Raw genomic sequence first — 21,387 nt, forward strand, 5'->3', positions numbered from 1 at the left:
ATTTTCCCATCCCCACCCCTTTAATTTGTCCGTTTCCACCTCTCATGCCTCCCTGCACTTTAAAGACATCAGAGGCAGCATGACTTATCAAAGCTGGAATGAACCTCGCTGTCCTCCCTATCCCTTTTTCTCTACCTCCATCACGCTGAATGTCTCTGTCTCTTCTGTTCACGCTCTTTCACTCTTGATCACAGTCTCTCACTACTTATGCCATTACATATCTTCTACCATCTCTCCCTCTCTCATGTTCCGTCTCTAGCCCTCTAGCTTTCATATCCCTCTCCATCTCTCCATACCCTCCTTCCTTTGTCATCCCCCTCCACTTGCTGTCGAGCATTCACATGACCCTGGAGTTGCGTAACTGATAATAGCCCTGGTCCTGATGGTGTTCATCATGTGTCCATAAATACTCTGGGTTAGGCCAGAAACAGGAAGTGGACAGTTATCACAGGAAACAGCCTCATAAACACAGAGGACAGATGACTGGGGAGCTGTCTGGTTCCTGTGGCTCTGCACATAAACACTCATACTCTACAAACACATATACCGTACACACTCGAGAACAAGAACAAGTGATGCCATCAACACACATGGGCATGTGACATACAGTCAAAAAAGTACAATTATAGAAGGCCACACCCTTCTATTCATACCAAAAATAACTCACATGCACGCACCCGCACACACACACACGTATGAGGACACACCTTCAAATTGGTGGATTTGGCCATTTCAGCCACACCCGTTGCTGACAGGTGTATAAAACCGAGCACACAGCCATGCAATCTCCATAGCCAAACATTGGTAGTAGATTGGCCTTACTGAAGAGCTCAGTGACTTTCAACGTGGCACCGTCATAGGATGCTACAAGTCAGTTCATCACATTTCTGCACTGCTAGAGCCACCCCAGTCAACTGAAAGTGATGTTATTGTGAAGTGGAAACGTCTAGGAGCAACAAAGGCTCAGCCGCGAAGTGGTAAGCCACACAAGCTCACAGAACGGGACCGGCGAGTGCTGAAGTGCGTAAAAATCATCTCACTGAGTTCCAAATGGCCTCTGGAAGCAACGTCAGCACAATAACTGTTCGTCGGTAGCTTCATGAAATGGGTTTTACTGGCCGAGCAGCCGCACACAAGCTTAAGATCAACATGCGCAATGCCAAGCGTTGGCTCAATAGGTGTAAAGCTCACCGGCGTTGGACTCTGGAGCAGTGGAAACACGTTCTCTGGAGTGATGAATCACGCTTCACCATCTGACAGTCTGAAGAACAAATCTGGGTTTGGTAGATGCCAGGAGAACGCTACCTGCCCGAATGCATAGTGCCAACTGTAAAGTTTGGTGGAGGAGGAATAATGGTCTGGGGCTGTTTTCCATGGTTCGGGCTAGGCCCCTTAGTTCCAGTGAAGGGAAATCTTAAACGCTACAGCATACAAATACATTTTAGACGATTCTGTGCTTCCAACTTTGTGGCAACAGTTTGGAGAAGGCCCTTTCCTGTTTCAGCATGACAATGCCCCCATGCAAAAAAGCGAGGTCCATACAGAAATTATTTGTCGAGATTGGTGTGGAAGAACTTGACTGGCCTGCACACAGCCCTGACCTCAACCCCATTGAACACCTATGGGATGAATTGGAACGCCGACTGCGAGCCAGGCCTAATCGCCCAACATCAGTGACCGACCTCACTACTGCTCATGGCTGAATGGAAGCAAGTCCCCGCAGCAATGTTCCAACATCTAGTGGAAAGCCTTCCCAGAAGAGTGGAGACTGTTATAGCAGGAACGGGGGGACCAACTCCATATTAATGCCCATGATTTTGGAATGAGATGTTCGAAAAGGCAGGTGTACACACACTTTTAGTGTACATACATACATACTATAGTACATGTGTATGTGTGAACACACACACACACAAACACTGCCTGGAGGTTCTCCGTGGGAAAAGCAGTAAATTGAAGAGCAGGCTTCTCTTTAGTCTCCAGCAGTCTGCCACCAGAGAGCCAGCTAAACACAACCAGATGTCCCACCAATACGCACACACTCCTAATACACACACACTCTCTCTCCATCCTAACATGTACTCTGTGACCCAAAAACAGCAAACCAAAGTCACAGAAATAGAACAGATCTATAAAATACTGCCCTTGTAAAAGTAAATTAACTCATCCACTAAAAATATATATATATATATGCTGAGCATGCACCCTTGTGGGGCCCCAGTGTTGAGGGTCAGCGAAGTGGAGATGTAGTTTCCTACCTTCACCCCCTGGGGTCCGCCCATCAGAAAGTCCAGGACCCAATTGCACAGGGCGGGGTTGAGACCCAGGGCCTCCAGCTTAATGATGAGCTTGGATGGTCTATGGTGTTGAATGCTGAGCTGTAGTCAATGAACAGAATTCTAACATAAGTAGTCCTCTTGTCCAGATGTGTGCAGTGTGATGGCGATTGCATCGTCTGTGGACCTGTTGGGGTAGTATGCAAACTGAAGTGGGTCTAGGGTGGCAGGTAAGGTGGAGGTGATATGATCCTTGACTAGTCTCTCAAAACATTTCATGATGACAGAAGTGAGTGCTACGGGGCGATAGTCATTTATTTCAGTTACCTTTGCCTTCTTGGGTACAGGAAAAATGGTGGCCATCTTGAAGCATGTGGGGATAGCAGACTGGGATAGGGAGCGATTGAATGTCCGTAAACACAACAGCCAGTTGGTCTGTGCATGTTCTGAGGACGCAGCTAGGGATGCCGTCTGGGCCAGCAGCCTTGTGAGGTTTAACACGTTTAAATGTCTTACTCACGTCGGCTACAGAGAAGGAGAGGGGGGGCCCGCAGTCCTTGTTAGCGGGCAGTGTCGGTGGCACTGAAATTATCCTCAAAGCGGGCAAAGAAGCTGTTTAGTTTGTCTGGAAGCAATTCGTCGTTGTCCGTGACGTTGTTCGTAGTTTTCTTTTTGTAGTCCGTAATTGCCTGTAGATCCTGCCACATACGTCTCGCGTCTGAGCCGTTGAATTGCAACTCCACTTTGTCCCTATACCGACATTTCGCTTGTTTGATTGCCTTGCAGAGAGAATAACTACACGGCCATATTCCCAGTCCTCTTTCCATGGTTAAATGCAGTGGTTCGCGCTTTCAGTGTTGCACGAATGCCTTCCATCCATCTATGGTTTTTGTTTAGGGTAGATTTATAATAGTCACAGTGGGTACAACATCTCCTATGCACTTCCTTATAAAGTCACTCACAGAGTCAGCGTATAGATCGATGTTATTCTCTGAGGCTGCCCGGAACATTTCCCAGTCCGCGTGATCAAAACAATCCTGAAGCGTGGATTCCAATTGGTCAGATCAGCGTTGAATGGTTCTAGTCACGGTTACATCCTGTTTGAGTTTCTGCCTATAGGACGGTAGGAGCAAGATGGAGTCATGGTCGGATTTGCCTAAGGGAGGGCGAGGGAGGGCCTTGTATGCATCGCAGAAGTTAGAGTAGCAGTGGTCCAGGGTATTGCCCGCACGAGTGCTGCAATCTATATGCTGATAGAATTTAGGTAGCCTTGTTCTCAAATTTGCATTTTTAAAATTCCCAGCTACAATAAATGCAGCCACAGGATATATGGTTTCCAGTTTACATCGAGTCCAGTGAAGTTCCTTGAGGGCCGCTGTGGTATCCGCTTGAGGAGGTATATACACAGCTGTGACGATAACTGACGAGAATTCTCTTGGGAGATAATATGGTTGGCATTTGATTGTGAGGAATTCTAGGTCAGGTGAACAGAAGGACTTGAGTTCTTGTATGTTGTTATGGTTACACCATGAGTCGTTAATCATGAAGCATACACCCCCGCCATTCTTCTTCCCAGAGAGATGTTTATTTCTGTCGGTGCGACACAAACCCGGTGGCTATACCGACTCAGACAACATATTCCGGAGAGAGCCATGTTTCCGTGAAACAGAGAATGTTACAATCTCTGATGTCTCTATGGAAGGCAAGCCTTGCCCTAATTTCATCCACCTTGGTGTCTAGAGACTGGACATTGGTGAGGAGTATACAAGTGTGGTTCCCACCGTGAAGCATGGACGAGGAGATGTGATGGTACTTTGCTGGTGACACTGTCAGCGATTTATTTATGATTCACTGCAAACTTAACCAGCATGGCTACCACAGCATTCTGCAGCGATACGCCATCCCATCTGGTTTGTGCTTAGTGGGACTATCATTTGTTTTTCAACAGGACAATCACCCAAAACACACCTCCGGGCTGTGTAAGGGCTATTTGACCAAGAAAGAGAGTGATGGAGTGCTGCATCAGATGACTTTGCCTCCACAATTACCCGACCTCAACCCAATTGAGATTATTTTGAATGAATTGGACCGCGGAGTAAAGGGAAAGCAGCCAACAAGTGGTCAGCATATGTGGGAACTCCTTCAAGACTGTTAGAAAAGCATTCCTCATGAAGCTGGTTAAGAGAATGTGCAAAGCTGTCATCAAGGGGAAGGGTGGCTACTTTGAAGAATCTAAAATATATTTAGATTTCTTCAACACTTTTTTGGTTACTACATGATTCCATGTGTGTTATTTCATAGTTTTGATGTCTTCACTATTATTCTACAATGTAGAAAATAGTAAAAAATAAAGAAAAACCCTTGAGTGTCCAAACTTTTGACTGGTGTGCACGCACGCACGCACACACAATCCAAAGTATATCCAGTACATTGGGTCCTCCTGATTGAGTCCTAAACCACAACAGGCATTTACACAGTATGCTATTTAGCAGACGCTTTTATCCAAAGCGACTTAGTCATGCGTGCATACATTTTACATATTGGGTGGCCCCGGGAATCGAACCCACTACCCTGGCATGTCAAGTGCCATGCTCTATCAACTGAGCTACAAAGGACCACAGTAGAAACCCTGACATCAGAGACCTGGCCGTGTGGTGCCAGGACAACAACCTCTCCCTCAACCTGATCAAGACAAAGGAGCCTCCCGGGTGGCGCCTCCCGGGTGGCGCAGTGGTCTAGGGCACTGCATCGCAGTGCTAGCTGCGCCACCAGAGTCTCTGGGTTCACGCCCAGGCTCTGTCGCAGCCGGCCGCAACCGGGAGGTCCGTGGGGCAACGCACAATTGGCATAGCGTCGTCCGTGTTAGGGAGGGTTTGGCCGGTAGGGATATCCTTGTCTCAGTATGTAAAAATGTAATAAAATGTATGCACTCTACTGTAAGTCGCTCTGGATAAGAGCGTCTGCTAAATGACTAAAATGTAATGAATGTGGACAACAGGAAAAGTGGAGTCCACAATCAGAGGAGCAGGTTGAGAGCTTCAAGTTCCTTGGTGTCCACATCACCAACTAACTATCATGGTCCAAACACAATAAGACAGTCGTGAAGAAGGCACGACAAAACCTATTCCCCCTCAGGAGACTGAAAAGATTTGGCATAGATCCTCAGATCCTCAAAAAGTTCTACAGCTGCACCATTGAGAGCATCCTGACTGGTTGCATCACTGCCTGGTATGGCAACTGCTCGGCCTCCGACCGCAAGGCACTACAGAGGGTAGTGTGTATGGCCCAGTACGTCACTGGGGCCAAGCTTCCTGCCATCCAGGACCTCTATACCAGGCGGTGTCAGAGGAAGGCCCTAAAATTGTCAAAGACTCCACCCACCCTAGTCATAGACAGTTCTCTCTGCTGCCGCACGGCAAGCGGTATCGGAGCGCAAAGTCAAGGTCCAAAAGGCTTCTTAACAGCTTCTACCCCCAAGCATTAAGACTCCTGAACAGCTAATCAAAGGGCTACCCAGACCGCTCTTTTACGCTGCTGCTACTCTGTTTATTATCCATGCATAGTCACTTTAACTCTACCTACATGTACCTATTACCTCGACTAACCGGTACCCCGGCACATTGACTCTGTACCGGTACCCCCTGTATATAGCCTCACTATTGTTATTTTACTGCTGCTCTTTAATTATTTGTTACTTTTATTTTCATTATATATATATATATATATATATATATAACATACATACATACATACATACACAGATAGATATAAATATATATATACACAGTTGAAGTCGGAAGTTTACATACACTTAGGTTGGAGTCATTAAAACTCATTTTCAACCACTCCACTAATTTCTTGTTAACAAACTATAGTTTTGGCAAGTCGGTTAGGACATCTACTTTGTGCATGACACAAGTCATTTTTCCAACAATTGTTTAAAGACTATTTCACTTATAATTCACTGTATCACAATTCCAGTGGGTCAGAAGTTTACATACACTAAGTTGACTGTGCCTTTAAACAGCTTGAAAATTTTCAGAAAATTATGTCATGGCCTTAGAAGCTCCGATAGGCTAATTGACATCATCTGAGTCAATTGGAGGTGTACCTGTGGATGTATTTCAAGGCCTACCTTTAAACTCAGTGCCTCTTTGCTTGACATCATGGGAAAATCAAAAGAAATCAGCCAAGACCTCAGAAAAAAAATTGTAGACCTCCACAAGTCTGGTTCATCCTTGGAAGCAATTTCCAAATGCCTGAAGGTACCACATTCATCTGTACAAATAATAGTACGCAAGTATAAACACCATGGGACCACGCAGCCATCATACCGCTCAGGAAGGAGACGCGTTCTGTCTCCTAGAGAGGAACGTACTTGGTGCGAAAAGTGCAAATCAATCCCAGAACAACAGCAAAGGACTATGTAAAGATGGAGGAAACAGGTACAAAAGTATATATATCCACAGTAAAGCGAGTCCTATATTGACATAACCTGAATGGCCGCTCAGCAAGGAAGAAGCCAATGCTCCAAAACCACCATAAAAAAGCCAGACTACGGTTTGCAACTGCATATGGGGACAAAGATCATACTTTTTGGAGAAATGTCCTCTGGTCTGATGAAACAAAAATAGAACTGTTTGGCAATAATAACCATCATTGGTTATTACCTGATGACTCCTTGCTGTCCCCAGTCCACCTGGCCGTGCTGCTGCTCCAGTTTCAACTGTTCTGCCTGCGGCTATGGAACCCTGACCTGTTCACCGGACGTGCTACCTGTCCCAGACTTGCTGTTTTCAACTCTCTAGAGACAGCAGGAGCGGTAGAGATACTCTTAATGATCGGCTATGAAAAGCCAACTGACATTTACTCCTGAGGTGCTGACTTGTTGCACCCTCGAAAACTACTGTGATTATTATTATTTGACCATGCTGGTCATTTATGAACATTTGAACATCTTGGCCATGTTCTGTTATCTCCACCTGGCACAGCCAGAAGAGGACTGGCCACCCCTCATAGCCTGGTTCCTCTCTAGGTTTCTCTAGGTCTCTTCCTAGGTTTTGGCCTTTCTAGGGAGTTTTTCCTAGCCACCGTGCTTCTACACCTGCATTGCTTGCTGTTTGGGGTTTTAGGCTGGGTTTCTGTACAGCACTTTGAGATATCAGCTGATGTAAGAAGGGCTATATAAATACATTTGATTTGTTTTGATCATTATGTTTGGATAACAAAGTCAAGGTAGTGGAGTGGCCATCACAAAGATCTGACCTCAATCCTATAGAAAATTTGTGGGCAGAACTGAAAAAGCGTGTGCGAGCAAGGGGGCCTACAAACCTGACTCAGTTACACCAGCTCTGTCAGGAGGAATGGGCTAAAATTCACCCAACTTATTGTGGGAAGCTTGTGGAAGGCTACCCAAAATGTTTGGCCTTAGTTAAACAATTTAAGAAGGCAATGCTACCAAATACTAATTGAGTGTATGTAAACTTCTGACCCACTGGGAATGTGATGAAAGAAATAAAAGCTGAAATAAATCATTCGCTACTATTATTCTGACATTTCACATCCTTAAAATAAAAGTGGTGATCTTAACTGACCTAAGACAGGGAATTTTTACTGGGATTAAATGTCAGGAATTGTGAAAAACTGAGTTTAAATGTATTTGGCTGAGGTGTATGTAAACTTCCGACTTCAACTGTTTGTGTATATATATATATAAAAAAATATTAAAATATATTAAAAAGTGTTCAGTAAAAAATATAAGTAAAATATATATATATATATATATATATATATATATATATATATACTGCTCAAAAAAATAAAGGGAACACTTAAACAACACAATGTAACTCCAAGTCAATCACACTTCTGTGAAATCAAACTGTCCACTTAGGAAGCAACACTGATTGACAATAAATTTCACATGCTGTTGTGCAAATGGCATAGACAAAAGGTGGAAATTAAAGGCAATTAGCAAGACACCCTCAATAAAGGAGTGATTCTGCAGGTGGTGACCACAGACCACTTCTCAGTTCCTATGCTTCCTGGCTGATGTTTTGGTCACTTTTGAATGCTGGCGGTGCTTTCACTCTAGTGGTAGCATGAGACGGAGTCTACAACCCACACAAGTGGCTCAGGTAGTGCAGCTCATCCAGGATGGCACATCAATGCGAGCTGTGGCAAGAAGGTTTGCTGTGTCTGTCAGCGTAGTGTCCAGAGCATGGAGGCGCTACCAGGAGACAGGCCAGTACATCAGGAGACGTGGAGGAGGCCGTAGGAGGGCAACAACCCAGCAGCAGGACCGCTACCTCCGCCTTTGAGCAGGAGGAGCACTGCCAGAGCCCTGCAAAATGACCTCCAGCAGGCCACAAATGTGGATGTGTCAGCATATGGTCTCACAAGGGCTCTGAGGATCTCATCTCGGTACCTAATGGCAGTCAGGCTACCTCTGGCGAGCACATGGAGGGCCCACAAAGAAATGCCACCCCACACCATGACTGACCCACCGCCAAACAGGTCATGCTGGAGGATGTTGCAGGCAGCAGAACGTTCTCCACGGCGTCTCCAGACTCTGTCACGTCTGTCACATGTGCTCATGTGCTCAGTGTGAACCTGCTTTCATCTGTGAAGAGCACAGGGCGCCAGTGGCGAATTTGCCAATCTTGGTGTTCTCTGGCAAACGTCCTGCACGGTGTTGGGCTGTAAGCACAACCCCCACCTGTGGACGTCGGGCCCTCATACCACCCTCATGGAGTCTGTTTCTGACCGTTTGAGCAGACACATGCACATTTGTGGCCTGCTGGAGGTCATTTTGCAGGGCTCTGGCAGTGCTCCTCCTGCTCAAAGACGGAGGTAGCGGTCCTGCTGCTGGGTTGTTGCCCTCCTACGGCCTCCTCCACGTCTCCTGATGTACTGGCCTGTCTCCTGGTAGCGCCTCCATGCTCTGGACACTACGCTGACAGACACAGCAAACCTTCTTGCCACAGCTCGCATTGATGTGCCATCCTGGATGAGCTGCACTACCTGAGCCACTTGTGTGGGTTGTAGACTCCGTCTCATGCTACCACTAGAGTGAAAGCACCGCCAGCATTCAAAAGTGACCAAAACATCAGCCAGGAAGCATAGGAACTGAGAAGTGGTCTGTGGTCACCACCTGCAGAATCACTCCTTTATTGAGGGTGTCTTGCTAATTGCCTTTAATTTCCACCTTTTGTCTATTCCATTTGCACAACAGCATGTGAAATTTATTGTCAATCAGTGTTGCTTCCTAAGTGGACAGTTTGATTTCACAGAAGTGTGATTGACTTGGAGTTACATTGTGTTGTTTAAGTGTTCCCTTAATTTTTTTGATATTATACTTATATATTTTTTACCTAACACTTTTTTTCTGAACTTCTTAAAGCATTGTTGGTTAAGGGCTTGTAAGTATGCATTTCACTGTAAGGTCTACCTACACCTGTTGTATTCGGCGCATGTGACAAATACAATTTGATAATACAGCAAGGCAGAGATGGAATCTGTGATTTCTGCTCATCTTTGATCTGTGAGGACATTTTCTAAATTACATTATCAATCACTCCTGATATAACATAGATATAGATTAATAGTCGGGACATTTGTATTCGAATACTTGTGTGAATATTAATTTCTACAGGAATGTTTATATATTCCCATTTTAAACAGATTCTAACACTGAAAAGGTATTTTCTAAATTAGATTAAAATATCCATGTGACGTTGTTACATTCAAAGATATACCATGACATTTCTAATTATTAATTAAATTAAATTAAAACCTTTCCAATGTAGTTATGACAAGCATGGTGCCTTCACGTGCGTAGCTTGTTGTTTATCTTGGCCAAAGAGGCTCAAGATAAATGTGTAACAAGTGGAGTGAGAGTTTACTAATGCAATACAAGACGGAATCAAATCTTAGTGAAATGAGAAGGAGTAGGCTATAACAAGCAACCAACCGGTATAGCTGTTGTTTTATCTAAATGGGGTTGGGGAGAAAGCGCAGCATGTGGCCTCAATTAGCCTGGCTAGCTATAGGTGGCTGGCTTTGTTATTTAGCTAGCTTCTCTAGGCTACTCCAGTCTAGACAGGCACTGTTATATGGATGATAAATAACATTGTGGTTGCTACAAGTTAGCTATTCTTGGCTGTAGCCGAGTCGCCTTGGCATCTCTCTCCTTCCGTCTGCTCGCTACACACACACATGTATTTTGAATATGCAACAACAATTCAGGATACTATTCGAACAGTGAAATTGTTTAAAACCCCCCATCCCTAATTAATAGTGAAGTTTAGATCATCTCAGAACAGCAAGGCAGAGACTAAACCTGAGGATTTCTGCTGAGCTACCATAGATGTGGATTTATATATAGTACATCTCCAGACTGTGCTGCTCGTCATTATTATGATAGAAGTAAACCATTATGGGATGTTATATAGTAATTGGTTTTGCTTCTGTATCGACCGGCTGGCATGCTGAGGGGTCTAGACTGGCGAGAGGAGCTATGGGTTAGGAGATCAGCTAAACGCTGAAGAGGAAAGATCTTTTTAGACCAGATGATAAAACATTATGATCTTGTTTTAATTGCGCAACAGTGGCGCAGTCAGCATGTAGGGACCCATAAAGACTAGGCTGCTTACTCAACACATTTCACTGAAAGCAGGGTAAGGAACATAAGGACAGATAGACGATTAGAGGGATTTATGGTCTGTTTTTTCGCTCCTTCAAACGCTTTGCCGAGTTGTGACTCTAAGTTGGGGGGGGATTGTCTGCAATGAACAAATGTTTCCAAGCAGTTGTCTGGCTACTGACCCAACACCAATTCATGACCCACACAACACTACAATAATCAGGGAACGTTTCTGAACGCACGCAACCTCTATTTTATGGTCACGTAACAGTGATGGCACACACTACTTTGGATAACTGCAATCAAAAGAGTGCAGGATTGAAACTGTACTAAATATGTAAGTAAAACACACTTAACATGTGTAAAGTGACTGCGATAAGGCCACCTACAAACCACGGAGGCCCTTGATTCATTACTAGTGTATTGTAAAATATACTAAAGAAAAATATAAAACGCAACATGTAAAGTCAGCTTCATGTTTCATGAGCTGAAATAAAAGATCCCAGAAATGTTCCATACGCACAAAAAACGTCTTTCTCTAAAATGTTGTGCAAAAATTTGTTAACATCCCTGTTAGTGAGGATTTCTCCTTAGCCAAGATAATCCATTCACCTGACAGGTGTGGCATATCAAGAAGCTGATTAAACAGCAGGATCATTGCACAGTTGCACCTTGTGCTAGGGACAATAAAAGGCCACACTAAAATGTGCAGTTTTGTCACACAACACAATGTTGTCGCAAGATTTGCGGGAGCGTGCAATTGGCATGCTGACTGCCGGAATGTCCACCAGAGTTGTTGCCAATCAATTTTGAATTCAGACTGTAAAGCAACAACATGTGGAATAAGTCATGGGGTATGAATACTTTTGAAGTGATTTATTGTGGTATGGGGATGATGAATATGTGGAGCATGGACTGGGTAACTATACAAATTCAACAAGAGCTACTATCGTACACACTGGCACAGACCGCAGTGAAATGACTAGTGTGTTTGTGCATGTCCAGACTGACAAACTCTGGTTACAGACAGATTACTGTGTACTTATTGTGGTATTGGTAGAGATACGTCTGTTGAGTAAGTGTTAGTATGCAGTTATCATGAAATAGAATGATTTAATGTAGAAAAGGATTGAAAAGAAGACCAAACACAGTTACACACACACACACACACACACACACACACACACACACACACACACACACACACACACACACACACACACACACACACACACACACACACACACACACACACACACACACACACACACACACACAGATAAGAGAAACGAGAGGAGAATAGTTTTTTTCTCAGGTGTTGAAGTATTACCATTAGCCCTCACCAGTAAATGGTGATTATACATTTTGCCGGCCCTTAAATTTCCTCAGAAATTGTGCTTCTCTGTCAGTATGACTAAGTATGATTACGATTTTGGTTAGTTTGTAACCTAAATAATGTTGTGTGTGTTACATGTTTTTGAGTGTTTTTTGTTCCGAACCAGCTGTTCAGACAGGCTTCAACAAGAAAGAAAAAGAAGAGAAAGAGACCTACCTTGGCTACGAAACACTCTGCAATGGCCACAGGGTCCGATTTACACTTTTCCAGGTCATGAAGCAGATCTCTGTAAACCCCAAAAATGATCACATCAGCATATCAGTACATTAACCACTTGCACACCACACACTTAATTAAATCATTGGAATAGAAACTGACAGTTACACACTTACCAAACTGCTCCCTATCGCTCTTTGTTATAAACATCAAAAATGTTCAGGAACAAATATAACTTGGGACACAGTATTAGGTCCTAGGGTACTCTGCTTACAACAAAAAGTAACTTCCGTGAATTGAAATAGGTTGTGTGTGTGTGTCCCTAATTCTTATTGGTTGATGGATATATAGTCAACTGGTGAAACCATTGTTACATGTCTAGGGAATAAGGTCATTGTGACTGTTTGTAAGGAGTTTGTGTCAAACCAAACTCCCTCACTATGTGAATTCTCCCTAGGTTTTTCTCTCTCTGTAGCTGTGAGTCTTTGTGACAGCTGACAGTCTGAGTGACTAGGCTTCCAGCAGAGCTGGTTGTTTTGAACATACACTCCTCAGATGGACAAAACAACATGGACACACAATGTCGATTGGTCACTGGCCCCCCACACATCGACAGGCGAGAAACTGTTCTCATCTCTGTATTTTTTTTGTGTGTGTGTGTGTGCGTGCGTGCGTGCGTGCGTGCGTGCGTGCGTGCGTGCGTGCGTGCGTGCGTGCGTGCGTTTACCTGTTGAAGTGGTAGATGTCTCGGATGTTCCCGAATAGAGAGCCTCTCTCCTCTGAGCTCAGTGCCAGGCAAGACTGGTTACTGATACACTCCAGGTAATCCTACAGAAAGAGAGAAAAACATATGTTTTTTGAGAAACAATGTATGTGACTTTATGCAATTGTACTTTCGACTTCTAAATGTATGGTTTTTGAAATACATTGCCAATTACAGAATATATTTCATGCCAATAAAGCATAGTGAATTGAGTGAAAGTGAGCGAGAGCAACAGACACAGAGAAAGAGAGAGAGACAGCGACAGACAGAGATACGGAGAGAGCGAGAGGGACAGCAAGAGGCAGCGACAGATAGAGACACGGAGAGAGCGAAGTCAGTTATGACCCCCACATCAAAGTGTTTTGAGGAATATCTCATCAAGTCATGCGAGAGGGACAGTATGACTGACATGCTCCCTGGCGTCATTCTACCAACCCCCTACCAACATGCACTCTGAGCACACACTATGAAAACACTCTCCACTTATAAATACACAGCATCGTAAACACTTTGAGACCACATACACTTCTCACACTTATTCAGCACACATTCAATCTGCTTTAGACGAAGAGCATTACTGTCTAGTAAAAAAAACTGCGCCCACAGCCCACTTCTCCCTGAGTTCAGTCCAGTCTTAACCCGCCTACTTAACTAGAGACTATTCAGTGGGTACTCCTCTTTGTCCAGATGGCTGTTTGACCAGCACAGCAAAATGTCTAAGGGCCTACAGTATTCACAGATGGACAGTGTCCAAAGCTAATAGGATACACTGGTGAGAGGCTTGTAGAGAAGTGTTTAAGGAACCGAGGCTGTGTCTGTTCAGACAGTATCTTATCCCACCATCTCAGCCATCAGTCATGACATGTTCAGCTACCAATAGTGATTATACGCCTCAGCTTTCTCTCCACGCGTACACAGACACGGTACCGCACGCACGCACGCACGCACGCACGCACGCACGCACGCACGCACGCACGCACACACGCACACACGCACACACACAAACTGTCTCTCCCTCATCCTGTTTCTCCTCTCGTCTCCGTCTCATTGACAGATGGGATAAGTACATTCTCTCACACTGACACCATCTACAGTTGAAGTCGGAAGTTGACATACACTTAGCTTGGAGTCAGTAAAACTCGTTTTCAACCACTCCACTAATTTCTTGTTAACAAACTACTTTTGGCAAGTCTGTTAGGACATCTACTTTGTGCATGACAAGTAATTTTTCCAACAGTTGTTTACAGACAGATTATTTCACTTATAATTCACTGTATCACAATTCCAGTGGGTCAGAAGTTTACATACACTAAGTTGACTGTGCCTTTAAACAGCTTGGAAAATTCCAGAAAATGATGTCATGGCTTTAGAAGCTTCTGATAGGCTACTTGACAACATTTGAGTCAATTGGGGGTGAACCTGTGGATGTATTTCAAGGCCTACCTTCAAACTCAGTGCCTCTTTGCTTGACATCATGGGAAAATCAAAAGAAATCAGCCAAGACCTAAGAAAAAAAATTGTAGACCTCCACAAGTCTGGCCGTCATACCGCTCAGTGAGGAGACACATTCTGTCTCCTAGAGATGAACGTACTTTGATGCGAAAAGTGCAAATCAATCCAAGAACCACAGCAAAGGACCTTGTGAAGATGCTGGAGGAAACAGGTACAAAAGTATCTATATCCACAGTAAAACGTGTCCTATATCGACATAACCTGAAAGGCTGCTCAGCAAGGAAGAAGCCACTGCTCCAAAACCACCATAAAAAAGCCAGACTACGGTTTGCAACTGCACATGGCAACAAAGGTCATACTTTTTGGAGAAATGTCCTCTGGTCTGATGAAACAAAAATAGAACTGTTTGGCCATAATGACCATCGTTATGTTTGGAGGAAAAAGGGGGAGGCTTGCAAGCCGAAAAACACCATCCCAACCGTGAAGCACGGAGGTGGCAGCATCATGTTGTGGGGGTGCTTTGCTGCACGAGGGACTGGTGCACTTCACAAATTAGATGGCATCATGAGGGAGGAAAATTATGTGGATATATTGAAGCAACATCTCAAGACATCAGTCAGGAAGTTAAAGCTTGGTCGCAAATGGGTCTTCCAAATGGACAATGACCCCAAACATACTTCCAAAATTGTGGCAAAATGGCTTAAGGACAACAAAGACAAGGTATTGGAGTGGCCATCACAAAGCCCTGACCTCAATCCTATAGCAAATTTGTGGGCAGAACTGAAAAAGCGTGTGTGAGCAAGGAGGCCTACAAACCTGACTCAGTTACACCAGCTCTGTCAGGAGGAATGGGCCAAAATTCACCCAACTTATTGTGGGAAGCTTGTGGAAGGCTACCCAAAAAGTTTGACCCAAATTAAACAATTTAAAGGCAATGCTACCAAATACTAATTGAGTGTATGTAAACTTCTGACCCACTGGGAATGCGATGAAAGAAATAAAAGCTGAAAGAAATAATTCATTCTACTATTATTCTGACATTTCACATTCTTAAAATAAAGTTGTGATCCTATCTGACCTAAGACAGGGATTTTGTACTACGATTAAATGTCAAGAATTGTGAAAAACTGAGTTTAAATGAATTTGGCTAAGGTGTATGTAAACTTCTGACTTCAACTGTTTATCTGCAGGCTACACAAAGTAGCCAACCTGCGTCTCCCCCCCCCCCCTCCCCCTCTCTAACACACACAACACTCTTAGATTGTTTGGTGTGGTCATCCACTCCCAGAGGGGGAACTCTGACAGAATCATTGTGTAAAATAGAAGCAGGGGGTCAAGGTTCTGAGGTAAGAGGAGACAGTTTGGAGGATTTAGGGGTGAAAGGGCAAATATGGGGGTTTCAGGGCAATGGTTTAGGGCCAGGTTTGGGGGTTAGAGTTATGGCTAGGATAATTTAAGTTAGGATAATGGTGGTCGGTGGAGTCACGGTACGGGACCAGGGTCATGTTTAGGGTTGGGGTTGTTGGCCATGGTTAAGGTGTAAGGTGCGGCTTTATTAGCCATGTGACCTGCCCTGACCCAGTCAATCAACACAGCCTAGTCTGAGCCTGATCACACACACACAAAGTGTTAAACCCCACCCCGTCTGGTCCCCACAAGGATAGCAAAACCAAACACGCACATCTTGAAACACACACAATTCCAAAACACACGCACACACACCTCCAGCTATGCTTCTCAAACGTTTGAGACTCAATATAAACGGAATTTGACGATTCCCCACGTTACACATTAAGACATACAAACTTTCTCTCAATTTCTCTAAATCTAACATACACCGACACCCAGTCTCCTCACTCCATACGTCCACATGAAAACCAGTTCACTAGGACATGTTAACTCCTCCATATTCCATTTCTGGAACCCCATAAGCCTCTGTTGAGAATTCCCAGAGGCGCTGTGATTTTTCCTGGTCAACATCTATGTGTCCCATGTCCGGGACTGGAGCAGGGGGAATGGGATGAAAAATGTGTCCCATGTCCGGGACTGGAGCAGGGGGAAAGGGATGAAAAATGTGTCCCATGTCCGGGACTGGAGCAGGGGGAAAGGGATGAAAGATGTGTCCCATGTCCGGGACTGGAGCAGGGGGAAAGGGATGAAAGATGTGTCCCATGTCCGGGACTGGAGCAGGGGGAATGGGATGAAAGATGTGTCCCATGTCCGGGACTGGAGCAGGGGGAATGGGATGAAAGATGTGTCCCATGTCCGGGACTGGAGCAGGGGGAATGGGATGAAAGATGTGTCCCATGTCCGGGACTGGAGCAGGGGGAAAGGGATGAAAGGCGTTCTCCAGGTTTCTCTGTGAGTTCATTTGGAGAAGCCTGATGGACCACCATATACAGGGTGAATCTACCCTGTACTACACACAGTTATTCAGCCAGGGAAGGACCACCATATACAGGGTGAATCTACCCTGTACTACACACAGTTACAGTGCATCATCTGGAACGTATTCAGACCCCTTGACTTTTCCACATTTTATTTACATTACTGCCTTATTCTAAAATGGATTGAATTGTTTTTTTCCCTTCGTCAATTTACACACAATACCCCATAATGACAAAGCAAAAAAACTGCTTAGACATTTTTGCAAATGTATTAAAAATAAAAAACTGAAATAGGACATTTACATAAGTATTCAGATCCTTTACTTAGTACTTTGTTGAAGCACATCAGCCTTAAGTCTTCTTGGGTATGACGCTACAAGCTTGGCACACCTATATTTGGGGAGTTTCTCCCATTCTTCTCTGCAGATCCTCTCAAGCTCTGTCAGGTTGGATGGGGAGCGTGGCTGCTCCGACACAATCCTGTCCCGGAGCTCTACGGACAATTCCTTCGACCTTATTAATTGGCCTTCGACCTCATGGCTTGGTTTTTACTCTGACATGCACTGTCAACTGTGGGACCTTATATAGACAGGTGTGTGCCTTTCCAAATCATGTCCAATAAATTGAGTTTACCACAAGTTGTAGAAACATCAAGGATTATCAATGGAAACAAGATGCACCTGAGCTCAATATCGAGTCTCATAGCAAAGGGTCTGAACACTTATGCAAATAAGGTATCTGTTTTTGATTTGTAATACATTTGAAAACATTTCTAAAAACCTGTTTTCACTTTGTCATTATGGGGTATTGTGTGTAGCTTGATGGGATGCACTGTACATATTCATGCATCATGTGCCACACACACAAACCACTACACACATCAATGCACATACCAATACAAACACACTGCTTGTGCAGGCCGCATCACCGTCCGTCGTTGACAGATGGAGTGCAGGAGAGCCCACAGGAGTCTGGTTAAATATTTGTGTTTGGGCCATCACCCCCTCTAACCCTGCGGAAAGTACCACGCAGGGGATTCTGGGTAATGGGTGGAGGGTGACAGCTCTGATGGCGAGTGGCCACGGTGGATAGTAGCACTATACTGTACATTGGTGGTGGTGGTGAATATGATGGTGAATGAGTGCGATGTGTTACACCCACTTAATGTGAAGTGATATGGGACCTGCTGACAAGCACTAGATATAGCAGGGCAGTCTGCTCTGAATGTAATCCACTGATTATGAATAGCGTAAGTGTTGGAAGTCTTAACAGAGATTGACATTAATAAGGGGGGAGAAAGGAGTAAATTATGGTCCTGTCTAAAAGTGTAGTGGAAGAGTGGGTGTCCGGCCACATAGATCTGATAAGGGGGTCTTGTTGAGTAGTTGAGTTAGGGGGGTCCAGGTCTAAGGGGAGTATACGTCTTTAAAGTGATCTCTGCTCAGTGTTTAGCTAACCTACTTTAGACATTGTTATTGCAGCTCTAAATCCCTCTTCCTACAGCACCGCTCTCCCATTCCTATTCTCCTCACCCTGAATGGAGCGAGGAGGGATGGTGGGGGTAAGGACATCCATCTTGGTCCATGTGACAGGGTGGGAGGGGTGAGGAAACAGTTTCTCTGACAACTAACTCACTCACCCACCCCCTCTATCTCTTTCTGAAAGGACCAGTTTCCTGCTGGTTGGGACCTCTGACGACAACTCTTCCGCCCAAATCAACTTCTCCTGTATATGGGTGTTGTCTATGAACACTCTATGACACTCATCTTGACCCCCGTTCTTTCTTTCACAGGTCCTGACTGGTATAATGCTGTTCAGTAATATACTAGTATCTGTCCTACACTGCAGTGTTCCATCCAGTCCTCCAACAGTCCCAACAGGGTTTCATCTCTGGTCCTCCAGCAGTCCCAACAGGGTTTTAGCTCCAGTCCTCCAGCAGTCCCAACAGGGTTTCATCTCCAGCAGTCCCAACAGGGTTTCATCTCCAGCAGTCCCAACAGGGTTTCATCTCCAGCAGTCCCAACAGGGTTTCATCTCCAGCAGTCCCAACAGGGTTTCATCTCCGGTCCTCCAGCAGTCCCAACAGGGTTTCATCTCCAGCAGTCCCAACAGGGTTTCATCTCCGGTCCTCCAGCAGTCCCAACAGGGTTTCATCTCCAGCAGTCCCAACAGGGTTTCATCTCCAGCAGTCCCAACAGGGTTTCATCTCAGGTCCTCCAGCAGTCCCAACAGGGTTTCATCTCCAGCAGTCCCAACAGGGTTTCATCTCCGGTCCTCCAGCAGTCCCAACAGGGTTTCATCTCCGGTCCTCCAGCAGTCCCAACAGGGTTTCATCTCCAGCAGCCCCAACAGGGTTTCATCTCCAGCAGCCCCAACAGGGTTTCATCTCCGGTCCTCCAGCAGTCCCAACAGGGTTTCATCTCCGGTCCTCCAGCAGTCCCAACAGGGTTTCATCTCCAGCAGTCCCAACAGGGTTTCATCTCAGGTCCTCCAACAGTCCCAACAGGGTTCATCTCCAGTCCTCCAACAGTCCCAACAGGGTTTCATCTCCGGTCCTCCAGCAGTCCCAACAGGGTTTCATCTCCGGTCCTCCAGCAGTCCCAACAGGGTTTCATCTCCGGTCCTCCAGCAGTCCCAACAGGGTTTCATCTCCAGCAGTCCCAACAGGGTTTCATCTCCAGCAGCCCCAACAGGGTTTCATCTCCAGCAGCCCCAACAGGGTTTCATCTCCGGTCCTCCAGCAGTCCCAACAGGGTTTCATCTCCGGTCCTCCAGCAGTCCCAACAGGGTTTCATCTCCAGCAGTCCCAACAGGGTTTCATCTCAGGTCCTCCAACAGTCCCAACAGGGTTCATCTCCAGTCCTCCAACAGTCCCAACAGGGTTTCATCTCCGGTCCTCCAGCAGTCCCAACAGGGTTTCATCTCCGGTCCTCCAGCAGTCCCAACAGGGTTTCATCTCCGGTCCTCCAGCAGTCCCAACAGGGTTTCATCTCCAGCAGTGCCAACAGGGTTTCATCTCCAGCAGTGCCAACAGGGTTTCATCTCCGGTCCTCCAACAGTCCCAACAGGGTTTCATCTCCAGCAGTCCCAACAGGGTTTCATCTCCGGTCCTCCAACAGTCCCAACAGGGTTCATCTCAGGTCCTCCAACAGTCCCAACAGGGTTCATCTCCAGTCCTCCAGCAGTTCCAACATAACACATTTTTGTTTTAGTCCTGGGCAAACTCACCTGATTCAACTCACTGAGGGCTTGATGATTAGTTGACAAGTTGAATCAGGTGTGCTGGTCCGGGGCTACAACAACAATATGTACTGTTGGGAGGACTGGAGTAGGGAAACACTGCCTGCGCTGTCCTACTGTTTGCATCTCACCTAACAGTCTGAAAACTGTGCTGTGTACCCCTGTGCTGTATGTAGGTGCAGTGATAGCTGGTGTCTCCCCAGTGGTGTTGTGTGGTACCCCGTTCCTCACAGTACTGGACAGACTCCTGTAAGAAGGATAAGTACTATGTTTGTGTCTCCCCAGTGGTGTTGTGTGGTACCATGTTCCTTACCTGTACGATGCTCTGCAGGTCCAGTACGTAGGTCCTCTCAGTGTCCATTATCTCCTGAACCACCCTGTCCACATACTGCACCCTGGGCCCCGGGGAGCTCCTCTCCCCAGCCTTGGTGTCTGACTGGGGGGTCTGGGCAGACACCTGTCTAACAGTCCCTTTTCCTGCATCTGTTCCTCCAATATTCCTCTCCTCCTCATCCCCACATCCCAGCTGCCTGGCTGGAACCAGCTCCAACCGGATCGCCCCGGAGTCCCGGTCAGGAGCGGGGTGACAGTGAGGGGAGGGGACTAAAGTGGAGCGGCTGCCCAGTGAACAGTGGCTATCCCTGGAGGAGGCGGAGGAAGAGGTGGAGCCGTAGCTGATTGGGCGCTCAGCACTGTCTGGGGAGGAGTCCATGCTGTGGGCGGAGCAGTAGCGTAGAGGGGTGTGGTGAATGTCAGAGTGGCGAAAGCGGCCCGGAACGCCCACTGAGCTCAGGACCGAGCCGGCATCCGGAATCTCTGGGAGAGGAGGGAGGGCATCCGTGTAATCGTCTGAAATAAGGAGGCGAGAGAGGGAGAGAAAAGGAAGTGTGAGTATTGAGACCTTTATCCTTGTCCTCTCATCAAGTTCAGAGTAAACATTGTTAATACTCACAAAACAGGAAGATGCTTAAACGCCTCAACCATCCTAATAAAACAACAAAAAGTGAACCCCTTTATGTTCCCACAGGGTCCCTATCTGGATTCCAAGTGGCAAGCTTGCCAGGCCACAGTTT

The 21,387-nt window shown here is 45.7% G+C and overlaps 1 protein-coding gene across 1 annotated transcript in view; it reads right to left on the reverse strand.

Annotated features, from left to right (window-relative positions):
• The window catches only part of LOC120019118 (pleckstrin homology domain-containing family G member 1), a 43,374-nt gene extending 22,231 nt beyond the window's left edge, over positions 1-21,143 (reverse strand). Inside the window, exons 1-3 of the mRNA XM_038962386.1 lie at positions 20,628-21,143; positions 13,200-13,300; positions 12,473-12,542 (exon numbers count right to left, since the gene is read on the reverse strand). Of these exons, the coding sequence (XP_038818314.1) occupies positions 12,473-12,542; positions 13,200-13,300; positions 20,628-21,026 (570 nt within the window). The 5' untranslated portion in view covers positions 21,027-21,143. The remainder of the gene's footprint in view (positions 1-12,472; positions 12,543-13,199; positions 13,301-20,627) is intronic.
• Between the last annotated feature and the right edge of the window lie 244 nt (positions 21,144-21,387).

This window comes from Salvelinus namaycush, chromosome 24 (assembly GCF_016432855.1).
Source record: "Salvelinus namaycush isolate Seneca chromosome 24, SaNama_1.0, whole genome shotgun sequence".
NCBI lineage: Eukaryota > Metazoa > Chordata > Actinopteri > Salmoniformes > Salmonidae > Salvelinus > Salvelinus namaycush.